The sequence below is a fragment of the Acinonyx jubatus genome, chromosome A1, assembly GCF_027475565.1.
Source record: "Acinonyx jubatus isolate Ajub_Pintada_27869175 chromosome A1, VMU_Ajub_asm_v1.0, whole genome shotgun sequence".
In the NCBI taxonomy this organism is placed as follows: Eukaryota; Metazoa; Chordata; class Mammalia; order Carnivora; family Felidae; genus Acinonyx; species Acinonyx jubatus.
The window spans coordinates 103,651,382-103,673,259 of NC_069380.1; the positions used below are offsets into that span (position 1 = coordinate 103,651,382).

General features: G+C 40.8%; 1 protein-coding gene across 7 annotated transcripts in view; it reads left to right on the forward strand.

Moving 5' to 3' along the window:
- Window positions 1-21,878, forward strand: part of MEGF10 (multiple EGF like domains 10) — a 365,291-nt gene that overhangs the window by 229,244 nt on the left and 114,169 nt on the right. For 6 of the 7 annotated variants that reach the window (XM_053220384.1, XM_053220383.1, XM_053220387.1 and 3 more), the window contains 3 exons: window positions 3,323-3,460; window positions 11,694-11,795; window positions 13,602-13,702. In XM_053220384.1, coding sequence (XP_053076359.1) covers window positions 3,345-3,460; window positions 11,694-11,795; window positions 13,602-13,702 — 319 coding nt within the window. In that variant the 5' untranslated portion in view covers window positions 3,323-3,344. Of the gene's footprint in view, window positions 1-3,322; window positions 3,461-11,693; window positions 11,796-13,601; window positions 13,703-21,878 lie in introns of those variants that run through there. The other variant, XM_027076786.2, reaches the window with a different exon arrangement.

The following is a 21,878-nucleotide window of genomic DNA, read 5'->3' on the forward strand; positions in this document are numbered from 1 at the left end:
GTTAAAGCCTTTGCAGAGCCACACATCAAGTGCAGAGCAAGAAGGGCTACCGAAAGATTAGCCTTAACATTTTTACATTAAAAGAAAACACACAGCCTTTTTCTTTTTCTTGGCAGTTTGAGTCACTGCTTGCAGCAATTTCTAACTTTACAGACTAAACATTTCTAATTGGGAAATGGATGGTTTGAGTCGAAGATGTGGGTGACTCACGATATAATAAGCTTTCCAATTTGGGGTAATTGTTGGTAAGTAGATGGCCCATTACTGCTGACTAGTACGCGTTTTTATCTTTGAGGAAAGAATGAAAGTTAATATACATATTTCACACTTCATTGAAACAAAACACTTATCCTAACATAGATAAAGCAATGAGACAGATACTTGCCATGCTTATCTGTTACCACTAAATATATTAAAGGTTTTGTTTTTTTGAGGAGTGAGGGAAACATTGGCAGTCTATCGTGTGTCTTCAACTGTGAGATGGGATAATAAAAACACCACTTCTTAGGTAAATGGCTGTGGGGGGTTGGATGGAAACACACATCAAAGGTTCGACACAGCGTCTGGCCCACAGCCATCATCAGGAAATGTGAGCTGTTACCGCCTTTCGTTATCACTTATATTCATTCCTGTTAAGCAGAGTGGCTTCTTTAGATACGTCATGTTAAGCTTCAGATCCTACAACTTCGAGACAAACACCAATAATCTGAATTAATTTATAAGCCCTATTTTGGCTACCCACTTATGCTCTTTATGTTAGAATACATTTTGTGATGACTGAAACTCCCCCTTTTGAAGATTTCACGACCTCTCATAGTGGCTTATAGTATCTTTTAATTTTCCTACAAATTCGTAATCTTTTTTCCTTATTCCAAATCAATGTTTTCTTTAGTGTTAGCTTTTGTCCACTTAGAGATAGATGACTTATCACGAGAGACTTACTATCCTTATAATCAGTCTTGATTTTGAAAGACTGAGCACTTCCTCACTTGATCGGTTCTCTTGAATTTGAAGGATAAACTATTTCCTACGGTGAGGTTTTTGCTGGTATTATTGTCGATGTTTTTTGAAGATAATCTTACTCTTTTTTGGAACTGGAGAGTGTTATGGTAAGTGAAATAAGTCATACAGAGAAAGACAGATACCCTATGTTTTCACTCTTATGTGGATCCTGAGAAACTTAACAGAAGACCATGGGGGAGGGGAAGGAAAAAAAAAAGAGGTTAGAGATGGAGAGAGCCAAAGCATAAGAGACTCTTAAAAACTGAGAACAAACTAAGGGTTGATGGGGGGTAGGAGGATGGGGAGGGTGGGTGATGGGTATTGAGGGGGGCACTTGTTGGGATGAGCACTGGGTGTTGTATGGAAACCAATTTGACAATAAATTTCATATTAAAAAAATAAATAAAAGTAATCTCTACACCCAATGTGGGGCTTGAACTCACAACCCCGAGATCAAGAGTCACATGTTCTACCAACTGAGCCAGCCAGGTGCCCTGATAAGCTTACCTTTTTAAACTGCAAGGTTGTTCCACACTTGTGTGGAAGGTTAGTATAGCTTCTCAAAATGCCAGCTTTCACCCCGAAAGTAACTGTTTTAGTCACATAATCTGGCCTATTGTTACTAGTTTCTCTAGTTTACCAACAGGCCAGTTGATATTTACTCTCTTTTTAATTAGTAATAGGTTCAGCTATTTATAGTTCCCTGTCCCATTTTTCTAATGTTTATTTATTATTTTGAGACAGAGAGAGAGAGAGAGAGAGAGAGAGGCAGAGAGAGAGGGAGAGAGAATCTCAAGCAGGCTCTGCACTGTCGGTGCAGAGCCCAATGTGGGACTCAATCTCAGGAACTGTGAGACCATGACCTGAGCCAAAATCTTGTCGGACACCCAACCGACTGAACCATCCATGTTCGTTTTTGTAATAATTATATAAAATCATTTTATATACATGTGACAATTAGACATTTCCTTCTTACTAAGTGATAAGTTCCTAGAGGTTAGGAGTTGGGCATGGGTTCCAGGTGCAGGCCATGCTTGCTGTGACAACATCCGAGCTGATGAGTGCCTGGCACATAGTAGGTGTTCAATAGATGCTTGCAGATGACTTCATTTGAGTGTCTCATGGGAACCTCATACTTGACGTACCTGAAACTGAACTTCAGCTTCTTCCTTCCGAAAGGGGAGGGTGTCTGTGCCTCCCACCTTAGTGAAGAGCATGCCCTCGACCCATGGGGCTATCCCAGGGAGCACTCTTCTCTTTCATTCCCACCTTCCGTCACCAAGTCCAATGGATTCCAAGTCCTAAAAGCCTCTCAGTTTCACTCAGTTCCCTGCAAGGTCTGTGTTATCCCCAGTGAAGTTCATGTACTTTGCAATGGTGTATAAAACCCATTGTGATATGCCTCTGTCTCTTTCTTGGCTGAATGAATTTGAGCTTCCTAAAATGTGCCTGACCATCCCTTACTTCCGGTTTTCTCTGTGTGGACCATTCTCCTTCCTCTTGGTATCTCCTTTGCCCAGCCTGTTTTGCAGATATGTTATTATTTGCTTCTCTGTTGTGTTCTTTCTTCCTCTCAATAATACCAAGATGGTTTTCTCCAACACCCACCTCTAAACAGCTTTATACCTGTTTCTGTACACCTATGAAGAACCGTCCATAAGATACCTGGTTTTGTTTCTGTTGAGCAAATGGGAAAAGTGAAGCACTACGTATAACAATTGTACATCATGATGATTAAATTATCAATGTCTCACTGGCCAGGGACTGAAACCACATCTGTATTTTATGTCCAGTTTTTGCACGGTGCCTAGGATAGAGCAGGCGTTCAGTGCACATTGAATGAATTATTGAATGAATCTCACTTTGAGCTGAGGTGTCTCTCTCTTGAGTCAATGGAGCTTCTGTTTCATCATTTATCCTCTGGGACAAATGAGGCCAGATTCCTCTGTGAGCCCTCTTCTTCCAGAAGGGAAATGTGCCTGGTGAGAGAATCTGGAAGCCTGTGTTGCTCTGCGTTGTTCGGGTAGATTCCTTTAATGTTGGCTGGCATGGATGAGAAGGGCTTTTGTTGTGGTGGCAATTAATGATGATTTGCACATTTTTGTAATTTACAAAGTGGTGTCCCCCCTGCACAGCACAAGGAATACCTCTCTCTTGGACCATGAAATCTGGTGACCTGTCTATTTAAACACATGGCTTGTTATGCCTCATTCGGCCCTAGTGACAACTGGTACCGAATGGTTGCTGTATTGAAAAGAATTATGTTTGGGTCACTTTAATGCATCTCTAATTTGGAGTGTTTTTTTTTTTTTTCTTATAGGTTGTTCTTCAGTAAAAAAAAAATGGTTATTTCTTCGAACTCATGCCTGAGCTTCATTGGTTTATTGTTATGTCTCTGGAGCAGGACAGCATCCTCGCTGAATCTTGAAGACCCTAATGTGTGCAGTCACTGGGAAAGGTAATAGTTTTGAAAGTACTCTGTGAAATGATTTCGGATAAGTTATTTTTTAATGTACTATCATTAACAGTCTGATCTATGAAATTAGAATTTGAGAAGAGACGATGAAATGACTTATTTATGTAAAAAGCAGTGGTTATATTAATAAACTAGATGGTGTTATTCACCTTGGTCTTCTGGAATATAAAGTGAAAGAAAACTTGATCTGTTGATTCCAACACAGGAGCAATTGTATGATGCAGGGAAAATAGTACTAGCTCCCTCAAAATGATCTCCCAGGCATCTTCTCCTTGCTCTCGGTCTATTTGCAGTAAGCTCAGGGAGCTAGACTTATGCATGAGGAACCGATGCGTGAGCAGTGAAAGACAGCATGAGATACTGTCCTGAAGTGCTGGAATGTATGGTGTAAGAAAACTGGGCTTTATGTGGCCTGAAAAGGGAGACAAAGTTTCTGGAGGAACGGGGCAAAGGCTAAGATGTTCTCAAAGACTTGAATAAGACAAGTGGATGGCGGTGATGATGTGCGGTTCTGGGAATGGAAGGGAGCTTGAAACCAGGGCTACCCAGACCGCTGAGGGCCTTGAGCAAAAGACTAGTGTTAGTACAGGACCGCAGGAGGGCGTGGTTGAATAGATTACAGCAAAGCAGACGATGTAGTGTGCAGATCAGGGCACTTTGCAGTGGGAAATACAGAGGGCGTACGACACAACAGGTCATTGTCAGAGATCCCCTAGTCCTTTTGGGAACACACAGATAGCACAGACCATCCAGTGCCATTACAGTACAGTCAAATGTCGTCTACGCCCCTCTCCTGTGCTAGTTGCATTCCTAAGAAAACATCTTTATCCAAAAGTAACATTGTACATGTCAGTTTTTCAAAGAGAAGGTGGCATCCTTCTAGTATGCCCCAGTGCTCAAGAGTAATAGGTATGTTTGATAGCTGTATATGCCATTGCATCCACCTCTCCATCGCTTGTCCCCATTACCCCCAGCGCCATGAGTAGCACACCACAGGGTACACATTCCAGTCACCAGGTAAAAGCCAATACCACACTGTAAGTCAACTAACTTGACTTTAAATAAATAAATGAAAAATAAATAAATGGAAAAAAACCAAACAAACGAGCACAGGTCAGAGGCTTCCCAGCACAGCAGCTGGGGTATTGGAGGGGTGCACTGGTTCCTACACACATAGTTCCATTATGAAACTTTAAGCTGTAGAGGAAATACGTGTATGTAATAAAGTTCTATGTGTTTGCAGTATTAACTATATTACATAGAATTGAAGGGGAAGGACCTCCTATTAATTATCCTCATAATCGTTACAGCACCTCCCATAAGTATTTCACTTACGAAGTGCATAATGAACACCCATAAATGCATAAAAATGAGTCCGTGAATATAAGAAGGGGTACATTTCCCATTTACAAAAGGGAGGGCCATTGACGGTTGAATTTGTGGGAGGATGCAAGCTTCGGAATAGAAGGAAAAAATCAAATTCGTAAGATGCTCTGAAATAAGAATCAGTCAGAATCTTGGTCATACGTTGATTGTAGGATGTGAAGGAGGCAGGAAAGGGGGGGATTTACAGCCTGCCCGGTGAAAGAGTGAAGGTGTCATTGCACATATGAAAAAAATTAAAGGAAGAGAGTTGATTTGAGAGGGAAGAGGTGAGTGTGGTTCTGCCATGTTGTGTTCTTAAGATCGGTGTGAGAGGTGGGCCTGGCTGTGTTTGGGAGTACAGGATTGGGAGTCCCCAGCATGATGAGATTGAACAGGTGGGCTCTCTGAGGGAAAGACTATAAAGAAAAAAACAACCAAGACTTGAGTTAATCCAGCACCCTCTCATACACGCACATTTTGCCCCGATTCCTCGTTCAACGGTTTGACGAAACTTGGCAACACATAATTGCATGTTCTGTTTGCCGTTGATAATTCCCGGCGTCTAAAACACTGCCTTGCTTAGGGCACGTGCTCAAGAAATAACTGTTGCTTGAGTACCTTCTGACAAGGAATGAAAGGACTTCATATGGAAATCAGTGGGGCAATGGGGAGAGAGGAGAGACAGACAACAGGGGGCACACTGGTCTCTAAACCTAATGCAATCCCACTGTTGAAGAAGTGATTAGAGTAACCTCTAAAATACTAACTAATGGGGACGGCAAATGAGGGTGAAAGAGTAGGGAAATGATGGAGGGTTTTTTTTCCCCCTGACTGTATTTTTTTTTCCATGACCTGCTAGAAAAAAGGATGGACAACCGTAATCTTCTTATTGATACATTTCCCGTTTTAAGGCTAGATGATGATTCTTTGAAGAAAGGTAGAAGAAAGTGAAATTGTTTGAGAAGAATGAAGGAAGGAATGTAAATTAAAATGGTCAAATGAAAGTGCGGGTGACGCCTTGTCCTGTATTTTCAAAAACACTCGGGTAGGGGCGCCTGGGTGGCTCAGTCGGTTAAGCGTCTGGCTCTATCTTGATGGCGTGGAGCCTGCTTGGGTTTTTCTCTGTTTCTCTGTCTCTCTCTCAAAAATACATAAATAAACATTAAAAAAAAGTGAAATAGGGCTTGAATTGAAATGGGGAGAGGAAGATGAGTTTCAAGGACAAAATTCTTGGTAGTAGGTCCGAGCGGGGCTCGCTGTAGCTGTGCCTTATCTAAACCCCACCTGTCCCAAGTGGATTCGGCTGGAGCCTTGCTTTCCACAGTGTGCTTAATGAGCATGGCCTGTCAGAAATGCAGACCGTCAGGCCCTGCCCCAGGCCTGCTGAATCGTTTATTTTCAGACAAAAGCAGGCCTCCTTTTAATGCAGCGGTTCTCAGAAGGTGTACGTGAAATGAAATTAACGAAAGTTAAATCATTTAGAATATACAGGGGGTGCTTGTTGTTAAAGGCAGCCTGCGCAGCGTCCTGGGGGAGACTGATGATTCTGTGAACTTTCTGTTTCTTCTCCACATCCCTTTCCCTGTTCTGGGAGTTGAAGTGTTTGCATCTATTAGGGTTTCCTCCCAGGAAGACACAAGTGAAGAGGAGCCCTTCTTTGTCCGTTGCCTTGGGGGTGGAGCACAGAAGTGGTACTGATTGCAGCTAGTCCTGAAGCGAGCAGAGATAAGAAATGATAATTCCTACCATGTCTGATGAAAGTAACAAGATCATTTTGGCAGATAAAATGTCACTAACCACTTTGGAATGCATCCAAGTGATGATGGCTTCCCGCCCCCCGCCCCCCCCCCCCCCCCCCCGTTCTTTGACCTTACATTAAATCTTGCTGGGGTTTCTCCCTGGATGATATTTAATAGGTTAAAATCACGGTGGTGATATGTTTTCAGTGTATTTGAGAAGATTAAGCAAACAAGCAGGAGATGAAGAGTTCTGCATCGCTGTGGGGAAAGTAGCGTAGAATTGAGGTCAGATTCCATTGATACCGCAGTTTGGCGCTTCTTGTCTACTTTAGAAGCTTTAGATGTTCTAATGACATCCGAGAGGTAGCATGGGACAGGGTGGTGTCTCGGGGCCGTGGTGTTAGTGCTGGCTGTAGAGTGACTGCTAGCACAGGGAGCTCCGTGCTGATCATTTGTGATAAAAACACATTTGGGGTCACCTGGGTGGCTCAGTCGGTTAAGCGTACGACTTCGGCCAGGTCATGATCTTACTGTTCCTGGGTTTGAGTCCCGCATCGGGCTCTGTGCTGACAGCTCAGAGCCTGGAGCCTGCTTCGGATTCTGTGTCTCCCTCTCTCTCTCTCTGCCCCTACCCCACTGTGTCTGTCTCTTTCAAAAAAATGAATAAACATTGAAAGAAAAACACATGATTGAAGTAGACAGTCAAGAAAGTTCCTTCCCACACTGCCTTTAAGAGCAGCCACTGGTCTATGTGCTGCTGAAGTGAGTACATAAGAGCAGCTGCTGAGGCGCCTGGGTGGCTCAGTCGTTTGAGCGCCTAACTCCTGAATTCGGCTCAGGTCATGGTCCCAGGGCCGTGGGATAAATCCCCTCATTGGGCTCCACGCTGAGTATGGCACCTGCTTGGGTTTCTCTCTCTCCTTCCCTCTGCCCTTCTTCCCCACTTGCAGGTGCTCTCTCTCTCTCTCCCCCTCTCTCTCAAGAATTAAAAAAAAAAAAAAAAAAGAGCAGTCGCTGATGAACATGGAAGTGTGGACTGTTAGCAGAGGCTCTGATGAAGTTCAAACAGCAGCCCGGAAGCTGTGATAAAGACCCAGAGGAGGCTAGCCTGTTCAGAGACCTTTCCCCTCAGATTACGAGCACACAGCTTCCACAAAGTGGCCCCTTGAAAAGTGACAAGTTAGTTGTCCAACTAGTTAGGTGGGTATTGAGCAAATTTACGGAGTATTTGGCAGTCACAATTTGAAAATTTTTTACTAGTCCATGCTTATAATATACTCGAGTTTAACAGTAATTTTCAAAATTATGTGCATTGTATGGTTGTAATAATATAAAAACTAAAAAGCTAACTAAAACAAAAAACGAAAACCCCTGGAGACTGTAAAAAAAAATCTGCTATATGCTATTAGTGGTTACGTATGAGTTAGAGAATTCTCTCCTTAAAATGTTGTTTTCCAAAATTTGTAGTGTGATTGTAATGCCATTAAAAATGGGTAAGAAAAGAGAGAAAGATTGTCTAGAAAAAAGGAAGAATGTATAAAATGCAACAGAAAGGAAATTTGGTGTGAAAAGGCTTAGAGCCTTTCTCCCACAGACTTGACTAGAAGCCTGTTTCTGATCATCGTGCCAAGTTTTCAGTCAGTTCTGAACTGAGTTTGAGCTTCCTGATAATTTAAAAAAATTTTTTTAACATTTATTTATTTTTGAGAGACAGAGAGGTACAGGGCATGAGCTGGGGAGGGGCAGAGAGAAGGAGACAGAATCTGAAGCAGGCTGCAGGCTCTGAGCAAGTTGTCAGCACAGAGCCTGACGCGGGGCTCGAACCCACAAACTGTGAGATCGTGACCTGAGCCGAAGTCAGATGCTCAATCGACTGAGCCACCCAGGCTCCCCTAGCTTCCCAATAATTTTAAGAAGAGGAGTCGAGGTGGAAGAGAAAGGCTCAAAGCATCGTCAATTTTGTCTTTGGTTATTCCCCAAACTGTACATATTTCTCTGTTAAAGCCATATTGTGTTGTTTTTAGCCTTGTGAGCTGGCCTCTGCTGAGAGCTCTTAGGGGGTGGGAGCTGCAGAGAAGATGTTCAATACCTTTTCGTTGAATTGCAATCCTAAATGGTTCGATGACCCTTTCATGGAGAAGAGCTTTTGTATCTTCTAAAACCACGGAAGCATCCTGCAAGTGTGTGCTGTTGGTGAGGGGCAAGAGGCCAGAGAGCAAATTCCTGTTCTTCGGTATTTCCTCTCATTTGAAACAACCTTACAGGCTGCTAGAAATTAGTGAACATACTTCTCATGATTGCCTATGGAATCCGTTCTGCCATCCACATCAAATGGGCTACGTTTGCCCGGGACCCATTTGTCTATGATCACTTCTGCTCTTGAAGGCATACAGACGTTTAATGTCATAACATAACCTTTGAAATTTTATGGGAATAAAGCATTAGGTGTAGTTCCAACAAACCAATGTAGTTCACTTGTATTAGTGCTGTAGGGCCTGGTAGAATATTGTTGTCACCCAACTGGCATTGATTTAGAGTGGCTTCTTTTTAACTCCTCTAGTGAAGGAAAGCAGCTGTGTTTTGTTCACAGGTAATACAAGACCGCACCTGTATGGTAGTTTCATATACAGAGGATGTTCATCTGCTTTGCTGTCCACTGAAAACGGAGTGGACAAATAATGCTACAGACCTCGAGGTTCAGTTATTTACAAGCAGCTGGAGAGGCAGGAAAAAAGTTGGTGAGGTCTTCTAATTTGCATTAACGTGAACCTCAGAGCAGTGCTGAAGTCAGAAGACATTAATAGCTTACTGTGATATTTTGTTCCAAGAAACTTTATATATTTTTTAAAACACTTATTTATTTATTTTGAGAGAGAGCATGAGTGGGGGGAGGGCAAGAGGGCAAGGGAGAGAGAGAAAATCTCAAGCAGGCTCTGTGCCGTCCGCACAGAACAGGATATGGGGCTCTAATCTCACAAAACGTGAGATCATGACCTGAGCCGAAATCAAGAGTCAGACGCTTGAGTGACTGAGCTGCCCAGGCACCCACCCTAAGAACCTTTGTATTTTAACAGAGGCCTCTTTTCCCCTAAAGGAGTAATATCACAGATGTTGGCATTTGCATACTGTGCGATCATCTGAACCTGTTCTTGCCGGTAGCCTCAGGTTGCATATGGTAGAGAAGAAAATAGTCACCTAAAATGTACGTTAGAAATTCAGAATGCCAAGTGGAAGGGATCTTCAAGACTACCTCTGACCCCCTGGTTTTAAGATGTGATTATCAAAACCCAGGAAAGGGGCACCTAGGTGGCTCAGTCAGTTAAACGTCTGACTTTGGTTCAGGTCATGATCTCAGTCGGTGAGTTGGAGCCCTGTGTCGGGCTCTGTGCTGACAGCTCAGAGCCTGAAGCCTGCTTCGATTCTGTGTCTGCCTCTCTCTCTGTCCCTCCCCTGCTCATGCTCTGTCTCTGTCTGTCTCAAAGATAAATAAAAACATTAAAAAAAATAAAAACAGGAAAAGAAGGTTATTTGCTGATTGCCATCTAGTTTCTTACTGTTGATCAGGATAACCCTGTCTTCTGCTAATCCAATGATCTGTTCAGTAAGACCTGTTGCATCTGCCTAAGATTTGTAGAGGATCCCTAAATTTACCTAGAAATCAAGGTGCAATGGCCCAAAGAATGAAATACACAAAAGGGTGAATAGTTAGGTTATTTTATAGACTTCCTATTGAAGCCTAAGTATGTTATGGCTAACAGAGACTGGCTAGAGAAAGAAATCCCATTGGTGGGGAGGCCAGCACCACATAGCTTTTCAGATGAGAAGGTTCTGCCCTATATCTAACCTGAAATATTTATTTTTGATGGAGAGAGGGTGAGCAGGGGGTGGAGCAGAGAGAGAGAGGGAGAGAGAGAATCCCAAGCAAGCTTGGCAATGTCAGCACAGAGCCTGATGTGGGGCTCAATCCCACAAACCGTGAGATCATGACCTGAGCTGAAGTCAAGAGTCAGATGTTTAACCGACTGAATCACCCAGGCACCCCTAACCTGAATTCTTTATGCTAACATTTCAAACTCATTCCTTCTGTACCTTCTCTAGTCAATACCTAGACTAGAGAAATCTCATCTGTACCTAATAATGAAGTTGGTCCATTGATTTGCTGCAAGTGAGTCCATAATTGTGGCCTGTTTTTTTTTTGCTAGGGTGAATTAACGATTTTAGTGAAAATCTTTGAGACTGTTAAAGAGAAGAGGATTAACTTGTTTGGACAAGAGGATGCTTCGGGTTCTCCTATAGGCAGGAGCTCTAAGCTCTTGAGCCATGTAATAGACTGCTTTAAAATGAAGAAATATGACATTGAACATTGAATGCTTTTGTGTTTCGTGGATGTTTTCCACCTGCATTCTTAGGCTCTTAGGATGGCATGCCTTTAATTTAACAAGAAGCTGTTAGTGAAATGTATTGAAAACCCAGGCTAAGTAGCAGCAGGCTGTGGGTATGTATATTTCAGGCTAATTGTTTCAGCTGTGTGTTTAGAACCTAGCTTAGAGACTTCTTTGTAGTTTTTATTCAGAGGTTGTATATATTCTTCCACCGCCTGAAAAGTAGGGCAGGAACCCAAAACCAAATTAATTCAAGTTCCAACCTGAGAAGTGTGTTCTTTTTGATTTTCCAGAATCAGTACCAAAATGTACTAGTAATAATATTCACACTGTCTCTTAGCTTACTTATTATTTGCATGCACATTTCGATTGAAAACTTCCTTGTGTAAGTTCTGGGTTAAGCCTGGACACCTGGGATGAGGGGATGCCATTAAATACAGAAACGTACATGGTGGTAATGTTTTCAAGTTTAGGGTTATCAGAGTTAATGGTGAGTAGTAAAGAGAATTTTTTTATGAATTTAGAACATGAATTCTTATCTTTTAAATGTATTATTAATATTGGTCCTTTTGGTGTTCTCAGTCAAATAAAAACCTGTAAACACGTGGAGATTCTCTTTTGAAAGTCAGCAAATGGAGATAATTTAGTCTATGATGTTTGTATGTACATAGTACATCATTAATGTAAGAGTAGGAACTACTGATTCCTTACCTTTCTTCTTCTTTTCAGCTACTCAGTGACTGTGCAAGAGTCATACCCGCATCCCTTCGATCAAATTTACTACACCAGCTGCACTGACATTCTGAACTGGTTTAAATGTACGCGGCACAGGTAATCAAAGCTCAGGTCTATTTATGGAGTTTGGCTAACTGGGAAGTACTTTACTACAGAGACGTTACATGTATGAGAAGATGCATCTGTTCATCTAGTCAATAGTTATTGAGTGCTTGTTACTGTCCTAGCCTTGTTCCAAACCATAGGAGATACAGACATGCAAAAAAAAAGCCTGTCCATGCCCTTGATGAGCTTACAGGGGAAGTGTCTCCTGGTTACCATAGTTTGGTTAGCAAGAATTCATGCAGCTTTTGTGTGATGCGTAAACGGGGGAGACACTCTTAATTATGGACTTCAAGAAACTCGTATTCCAGCATACGTTTCTACTTGAATATCTGACTCAATTTGGACTAATTTAAACTTGAACTCAACTTAAGCCTCATTTTTTCCCCTATAAATGTGAAAACAGAGAAGAAAAACATCTTGAATATGAATGTTAATATGGAAGGGACCAGAGATGCCTTACTTTTATTGGTAAAATGCTTACCATGGTGTGAGTCATGGGTCTAATGTGACACCTGTTGATTTATACTGCGCTAAATGTTATACTCAATGTTATTTCTTCAGACAGGCTTTCCTCCACCACTCCGTCTAAACAAGTATTCCCTTCCTATCATGCTCTCTTTCCTTACTCAGGCCTTATTTTTCATCACACTATATAATCATTACTAGTCATGATATGACCAATTTATTTGTTTAATATGTATCTGCACTTAAATTCTATATGTCTGTCTTCCCCAGTAGAGTGTAAGTTCTTTGAGGGCAAGTCTTTATATTGTTTTGCTCACTCTGAGCTACTTCCCCAGTGCCTAGAGCAGTGCCTGGAATATATTAAGCACTCACTGAACATGTGTTGCATAAATGAATCAGTGAATGAATGAAGCTTTAGTTAAATGTGAGAGTCCTTTGTCTGTATACTTCTATTTTTGTTTTTAATTTTTTTAACGTTTATTTATTTTTGAGACAGAGAGAGACAGAGCATGAATGGGGGAGGGTTAGAGAGAGAGGGAGACACAGAATCTGAAACAGGCCCCGGGCTCTGAGCTGTCAGCACAGAGTCCGACGTGGGGCTCAAACTCACAGACTGTGAGATCATGACCCGAGCTGAAGTCGGACGCTCAACCGACTGAGCCAGCCAGGCGCCCCTGTATACTTCTATTTTATAGTGGGATGAGGCTGTGTTGTCTCATTTTTCAAGGAATTCTCTGAATTCTTCCTTTAAAACATATGTGAATGGTAATTAGATCAGTGTCATAGCTGAAATTAATTATACTCTCTGAGCTATCTCAAGATAAGTGAAATAGGAAAGTCATAAAACTTCTGATCCCTTGAAATAAAGTATAACTTGACTTAAATGGGCAATTTTAATATATTCTTAGCAAACTGATAAGAGTTAGCATACTATTCATCAAGACATTTATTCCATGTTTCTTCTTCTTTTAAAAGTTTTTAAAATGTTTATTTATTATTGAGAGAGAGACAGAGGGAGAGCAAGTGAGGGGCGGAGAGAGAGGGAGACAGAATCTGAAGCAGGCTCCAGGTTCCCAGCTGTAGGCACAGAGCCTAACTGTGGGCTCGAACTCACGAACTGTGAGATCATGACCTGAGCCGAGGTTGGAATCTTAACTGACTGAGTCACCCAGGTGCCCCTCCCTGTTTCTTCTTAACTGTTTTAGAATATTTTGCTCTTCATACCTTTATTATATATATGTAATAGCCCTTTGGTATTAAAATAAAAATTCTTGATTTCTAATCAAATTGTCAGTCAAAAGAAGTAACAGTGTGATTTCTCCCTCTGTGTAGAATCAGTTATCGGACGGCCTATCGACATGGAGAGAAAACTATGTATAGGCGCAAATCTCAGTGTTGTCCTGGATTTTATGAAAGCCGGGAAATGTGTGTCCGTAAGTAAGACCTTTATCCCTTTGTGGGTCACTTATTTTTCCCGGTGCTGGTGTGCATCTGTTAATGGCAGCCAAGATGGAGGCCTGGGGAGATGGGGAAGCTTGGACTATTCCCTTTCCCTTTTGATGGCTGCTTTCCTGGTCTGTGGAATGAGGGAAGCATTGTTCTGTTCCTCTGTGTTATAAAAAATCTCCAAATGAATGTTGCCTGACGAGAAAACAGATGGTATAGAAGGATTATTGAAGGCTGGATGTGGTAGTGTTCATTACAGTTTTGCAATAAGTGTCTCTTTGGAAATGGGTCAAGTTGTCACTCGACTTAGGTCACAGAAGGGAAGAGAGGCGTGACTTTCCCGCAGCAGCGGACTGGAGTCCCAAGTCAGCTTCTGAGAGGCGGGTGTGTTCTTTTCTGGTGCACAGAAAGATGAAGGCTTTCACAAAGTAGAAGAGTTTTCACACTAAGCACCGACACTAAGTCTGAGTCACAAAGTAGACCTTCTTCTTTGTTATTTTCTCTCTCCCTTCCCTAGCTCACCGGTTCACTCTGGAATGTCTCAAGGCAAGCTTGATATTTTATGATACACTTCAGAAAAATCCTAGAATATCATGTGGGATGAAGTTTGCAAACTGAGGTTTCTTACTACTGGGTTTAGGACATAGAGAAGAGATCATTAGAAAGGGTTTTATTCAAATATTTTGGCTCAACACATAGCTAGAGGGGCCACTTTGTTCTCTGAGCTGAGACACTGGTGTTGAGTTGCATAGAGAGACAAGGTTCTGCTCTAACTGGATGGCATGAGGATCAATTGAACACCTCTTAGCATGAGTATCTGCAGCGCTGGGTAATAGCCCTGGGTGGCCTCAGATAAGCCCTTTATACCTCTTTGAGACTCCTTTGCTCTCTAGTGGAGAGAGGAGTTAAATGGATATGTGTGTGTGCTCTCTTCTTTCCAGTGACTGGATTCTATTCTTTAAATGAACAGCAGCAGTTCCTCAACTTTGATTTAGAACCAGGGCTTTTTGTGATAATAAATGTTCACTGAAAAACTTAGAAAATAGAACGAAACAAAAGAAAAGGAGGGGTGCCTGGGTGCTTCAGTCAGTTAAGCGTCTGGTTCAGGTCATGATCTCATGGTCCATGAGTTCGAGCCCTGCATCGGGCTCTGTGCTGATGGCTCAGAGCCTGGAGCCTGCTTCAGATTTTGTGTCTCTGTCTCTCTCTGCCCCTCCCCACTCACACTCTGTCTCTCTCTCTCTGTCAAAAATAAATAAACATTAAAAAAAATGAAAAAAAAAAAAAGGAGACTACATTGAGAGTATGTTCCCTGGTCAGTAAATGTACTTTTGTAGCATATTGCAAATGTCATTGTGCGATTGCGTTGTAGATACTTAACCAGTTTTAGCTGTTGAATATTTGTGCCATTTCCATGTTTTACCTATTATGACCTGTTCTAGAAGACGTCATCATGGTTAAATCTGTGTTCATACCCTTAATTAGTAGGTAAGGATACCTTCCTAAAGTAAAATTCCTGGGTCAGAGGTATATATGTATTTTTAAAATGTTTGCTCTCTTTCTGCTTTCTGCTGCTACTTACAGTATTTGGGAATGCTTTTTGCTTAAACTGTGTGCCAATTTTCCCTTTGGTAATTTTTTTTCTCAGTTTGCATGCCTCTGATTAACAATGTCGAATAAGAAAAATTACATGTTTATAATCAAACATCTTAGCGAATAATTATGAACCCATCTCTGTGGCCCAGGCTGATGGGAGTTTTCCAAGCAAAGCCCTGAGCATGCACCCAGGCAGAACGGGCGTGGACCCTGGCTGCCTGGGCTGGCCTCTTCCCAGGGGCTTCGGGGTGACGTTATCTTGGTGCCCTTGCTGGGGCTCTAATGTACAAGAACAATCGTCAATAGAATAAGAGAGTGGTTGTGTCTCCCAGGATTCTTTTCTATTACCCACGTCACAGAAATGTCATATAAAGTCAGGATGCTCTTGCATTAAGTTAGGTAGAGACTGGAGAGGTGTTTGGGCAGTCTTCTGTCCTACCTTCTTTCCTAGAAGGCCTTGCGCTAAGGAAGCTTGATTTTACTGGCAAGCTGGTGGGAGGAGCATGGATCCAAGCAAGGTCTGTTAGGGTTTTGGTGCTTCATGGTCCCAGCCTTCCAGAACCCAACACCTCTGTCATTTCCTGCATCGCTGCTGCCCAGCTCTAGCATCATCACACGTCGATATTATAATGATAGAAATGACTTTTCCTTTATCTCACACTAGGTGGGTCGCAAGGTGTCCTCCTGATGGCTTTAGCATTTGCCTCTAAAGTTCTTCTTTTTCTAAGCCTTCCTGCCTGACCAACTGCCCCTGGAGACTGAAACATTTTTCCCTTAGATATGTTAATATATTTGATCAGCTTACTGTCTCCTCTCAGAGGCCTGGGAGCTATTTGGTCTCTTTAAAGGTATTTTGCATCTCTCCACTCTGATGTCTTGATTTCATAGCTTTACCCCAGAGAATGATCAAGCTTCCCTTGCTTCCTTGTTCTTGGGGATGCCTCCAGTCAGTCTTCTCTCCTCTCAACAGCTGGCTGCAGTGAGGCACCCTAGTGGATAGAGAAGGGAGAGAGAAGACAGGACTCTTGGTTCTGCTCTCCTTTTCAATTAGTTTTTGCTGTCAGGTACACAGAATAGTCATCATTGTTAACTGTTTCTAGTTACCAGACAGAATTGAAACACAAGAATTGGTTATAATTTTAGTTTAATTTTTGGTAGTAAGTTTTCCTAGAAGGCAAGAAGGATGGTTTCATGCAAATACATACCCATATTTGAAAAAAGTATCCTTTAATTAGCTGGACTAGATCCTTCTGGAGAGCAAGCTCTATTTTTATTACCTCTGCTTCATCCTGCTAAAGATGATGCATTTCCTCTAGACAGATTGTGTAGAGGCTGCTAGTCCACAGAGCACATTTTGAGTCACCAGGGTCTCTGTCCAGAAGACAGATTGTGTCATCAGGCAGAAAGAATCAAGACGGAGAAAGTAGGGAATAGCATTGGAATCTGGGTGGGAAAAGGAATGTTTGGAAAATTTTCCATAAAGAAAATATTACTAGACCTGAAAATGTCCATGATTTCTTGAGGAGGTTTTAACCTATTCCTAACAATAATTAAACTTTTAAGTGTATTCATCTTTCAGGGTTACTATTCTTGCCCAATGTTGTGTTTAATTACTTTTGATGTGGAGAAATTCAAATAGTAATGAAGAAAAGCACAGGGGAATGAAATGGGTTCAGTGTGTGTGTGTGTGTGTGTGTGTGTGTGTGTGTGCGCACATTTTTCTGTGTATATATGTATGTAGTATGTGTACCTGTATGTCAGTGTGTATGTGTATATATATGTTTTTTTGTTATTTATTTTTAAAAGTCTTTTTTTTAAGTATAGTTGACACACACTGTTACGTTAGTTTCTGGTGTGATTCTTGTATACTTCAGCTTCTCTATATGTCACGCTATGCTCCATATAATAGCTAAAATGCAATTACAGTGTCATTGACTACATTCCCTATGCTGTGGGTTTTATTCCTGTGACTCATTCATTCCATAATGGGAAGCCTATATTTTGCACTCCCCTTCACCTTTTTTGCCCACCCTTCCACCCTCTTCCCTCTGGCCACCATCGATTTGTTCTCTGTATTTGTAAGTCTGATTTTGCTTTTCTAATTTATTCATTTGTTCTGTTTTTTAGATTCCACAGATGAGTGAATCATATGGTATTCGTCTTTCTCTGTCTGACTCATTTTGCATAGTATTCATTAGGTCCATCCATGTTGTCATAAATGACAAAATCTCACCCTTTTCTTTGTATGATACTCCAGTGTGTGTGTGTGTGTGTGTGTGTGTGTGTGTGTGCACATCACATCTTTATCCACTCATCTTTTTTTAATATGTCATTCTTTTTTTAAGGTTATTTATTTATTTATTTATTTAGAGAGAGTATGTGTTAATTGGGAAGGGACAAAGAGAGAGAGAGGGAGGGGGAAAGAGAAAGAGAAGAGAATCCCAAGCAGGCCCTGTGCTGTCAGCACAGAGCCTACTGTGGGGCTCAATTCCACCAATTATGAGGTCATGACCTGAGCTGAAATCAAGAGTTGGAGGATGCTCAACCAACTGAGCCACCCAGGCACCCCAAGATTTCATTCTTTTCATGGCTGAGTAATATTCCGTTGTGTATATATAACACATTTTCTTTATCTATTTATCCATCAATAGACCCTAATGTTGTTTCTCTCTCAGCTATTGTAAATAATGCTGCTATATACATAGGGGTATAGATACCTTTTTGAGTTAGTGTTTCTGTTGCCTTCAGATAAATACCCATAAGTAGAATTGTTGGGTCATTTGGAAGTTTTCCTTTCTTTCTTTCTTTCTTTCTTTCTTTCTTTCTTTCTTTCTTTCTTTCACGTTTATTTTTGAGAGAGAGAGACAGAGTGTCACCGGGGGAGGTGCAGAGAGAGAAGGAGACACAGAATCTGAAACAGGCTCCAGGCTCTGAGCTAATGTGGGGCTAGAACCCACAAACCCTGAGATCATGACCTGAGCTGAAGCTGGACGCTTAACCGACTAAGCCACCCAGGTGCCCCTTGGTAGTTCTATTTTTAATTTTTTGAGGAAACTCCATGCTGTTTTTCATAGTGGCTGTACCAATTTACATGCCTACCAACAGTGCACAAGGGCTCCCTTTTCTCCACATCCACACAACACTTGTTATTTCTTGTCTTTTTTGTAATAGACGTTTTAACAGGTGGAGATGATATCTCATTGTGATTTTGATTTGTATTTCCCCAATGAATAGTGATGATGAGCACTTTTTCATATACCTGTTGGCCATCTATATGTCTTCTTTGGAAAAATGTCTGTTCAGATCCTTTGCCCATTTTTTTAATTGATATTTTTTCTTCCTCTTGAGTTGTGTGAATTTTTAAAAATATATTTGGGATATTAACTCCTTATTGGATATATTATCAGATATGTGATTTGCAAGTTTTTTTTTTTTTTATTGGTAGGTTGCTCTTCATTTTCTTGATGATTTCCTTTGAAGTGCAAAGGATCTTTAGTTGGATGGAGTCCTACTTGTTGATTTTAATTTTTGCTGCCTTTGCTTTTGGTGTCATATCCAAAAACTTATCTCTAAGATTGATGTTAAGAAGCTTATTGCCTATGTTTTCTTCTAGGAGTTTTATGCTTTCAGGTCTTACGTTCAAGTCTTTGATCCAAATTGAACTTATTTTTGTGTGTCATGAAAGACAGTTGTCCAGGTTTTTTTGCATTCTTCTGCATGTGGCTGTCCAGTGTTCCTAGTACTGTTTATTGAAGAGACTGTCTTTTCTCCATTGTATATTTGTGGCTCCTTTGCCATAAATTAATTGACCATGTATGAGTCAGTTTATTTCTGGCCTCTCTGTTCTGCTCCATTGATCCCTGTGTCTGTTTTTATGTCAATACCAAACTGCTTTGATTCCTGTAGTTTGAAATCAGAAAGTGTGATGCCTCCAGCTTTGTTCTTATTTCTCAAGATTGTTTTGGCTTTTTGGGCTCTTTTGTGATTTCACACAAATTCTAGGTTTCTTTGGTCTATTTCTGTGAACAACATCATTGTAATTTTGATAGAGATCGTATTGAATTGTAGGTGGCTTGGGGTAGTATGGACATTTTAACATTACTAATTTTTCAAATCCATTGTTTGGAATAACTGATATATTGAGTTTATAAATCTAAAAACCTAGTGTTTGATATGCTAAATTCAGCTTAGAGATGTTTTATTCATCAGTCTAACTCTAATAAACACACTGAAGGATCTCTAACTCATGTTTTACAAATTTAAACACCATCAAGTTTTTAAAATGGAATTTATGCTTTTAAAATGGAATAGACACTATAGATTTTGATGATCTTACACATTTCCACATTAAATTCAAAATGTTCACAAGGCTGAAAAATAGTTACACTCTAAGAAAATAATTATATCATCTCATGTTTTTGCTTTACTGTAAAGAAAAATTTGGTGGTCTCTTTTCAGTTTGCTGAAGTGTTGTTTTTTTTTTTTTAAGTTGATTTATTTATTGAGAGAGGGAGAGACAGAGAGAGCATGTGTGCACAAGTGGGAGAAGGGCAGAGAGCTAGGGATAGAGAGAGAATCCCAAGTGGGCTTCTTGCTAACAGTGTGGACTATGTGAGGCTCAGACTCACGAACTGTGAGATCATGATCTCAGCTGAAATCAAGAGTCAGATGTTTAACTGATGGAACCACCCAGACACCCCCAGTTTGCTGAAGTTTTTGGTTAATTAATTAGTTTCTTTCAATTGTAGTAAAAAATACATAACATTAAATACCATCTTAATAATTTTTAAGTGTACTATTTAGTGGTGTTAAGTGTATTTACTTTGTTGGGTAACAGATCCCTAGAACTTTTTCATTTTTTAAATTGGAACTCTGTACTTATTAAATCTTAATTCCCCCCTCTTCCTTTACTCCAGCCCTTGGCCATCACCTTTTAACTTCTACTTCCTGTTTCTGGGGTTTTGACTACTTTAGAGACTTTATATGAGTGGAATCATACAATTTTTGTCCTTTTATGACAGACTTATTTTACTTGGTACAATGTCCTCGAGTTTCATCCATGTTATAACTTTTGCTAGAAACTATTTTTTTAAGTCTACATAATATTCCTTTGAATTGTTTTCTGAAGTTTTTAAAATATCAGGGAACCTGGTTCTTTATTGTTACCTTGATGGAACATACTGAGTCCCTTGTCTATTCCAGACGTTGCCTTCTGTATCCCTGAAATCTGAGACCCATTCTGTCTTAGTCTTGTTTTTCAGGTTAGGTTCGAACTATCAACCCAGTTGGTGACCCCATTTGATTGAATGTGACATATCTTTTAGTCATTAAAATATGTAAATGTATTTTTTTTGCCTAACTTTACTGTGGTAATTACTATAATTATGTATTCTTTTCATGTAAGTCATATTTTATGACTCACATCTCTTGTAAATATGAAAATGATATCTCATTGCATTTTGCATATCTCATGGTTGGAATGTGAAATCATAACCTCTAAGGTCATCTTACTCTTTTTCACCTTGCTTTGATGCAGGTCCCATGTATAGTCTAAAGTTACAAGAGTGACAGTTGTGTGGCTCTTCCTCCAAGGTATTAATTTCCTCTGTAAGATGAGCAGTCTCCAGATACTTCCCATCTTCCATCTTGTCAAACCCCCACCCCTGTATATAGTCCGTAAAGGTTTCTCATTTAGAATTTTTCTCTTATTCCTGAAATGAAAAGATGCACTACACAAACTAGCCTTAATGTAGTGTGTTCAAAGATTATAAATTAACATCGATGTCTTCCTCATTGTTTTGTCTCCCTCACTTTTCCTTCCTTCCTTTCTTCCTTCCTCCCTCCCCTCCTCCCTTCCTCCTTTCCTCCCTCCCTCCCTACATACTTACCTATTCACTCATTCAATTATTGGACACTTAAACAGTTTAGTGGATTCAGTGAGCATCATTTTATATCTCTCTTTGCACATGTGAGTTATTCATAAGATAAATTACATGGTACTTCTGGGACAAAGGGCATGAATATTGTATCAGTAAGGATTAGGTTCAGTTCTGAGATACAAGTTTCTTTCTTTCTTACCTATGAGCCCAGATTTGGGTAAACCAGGAGGGGCCCAGGCAATTTCCACCTTTCTGCCCTACCATCTCTGAGGTACAGCCTTCATCTTCATGTACCATTACTGATCTCTATGTATCAGTCTTGTTCCCAAGCAGTGGATGGAGGAGGCAAGAGTAAGAGGCAAATGTCAAAGGCAGCTGTCTTTTAAGGAAAGTTCTTGGAAGTGATTGCATTCTATTTCCACTTTGACCAGAATATAGTCACCGGCCTTACTAACCTGTAAGAGCCTCTTAATTCTGGATGATCAGGAGTCTGCCTGGTAAAAATCTATTTTTATGGGATGGTAATAATGGATATTAGGAGACAGGAGCCATCTGAGCCACATTTTAAGACTTTTTGATACAGATTGCCAAATTGCTGTCGAGCAGGTTGTACCAACTTGCTTGCCCACAAGAAGGGTGTGAGCGTGCCCACTTCTCCATATCTTTACCAACACTAGGTATTACTATT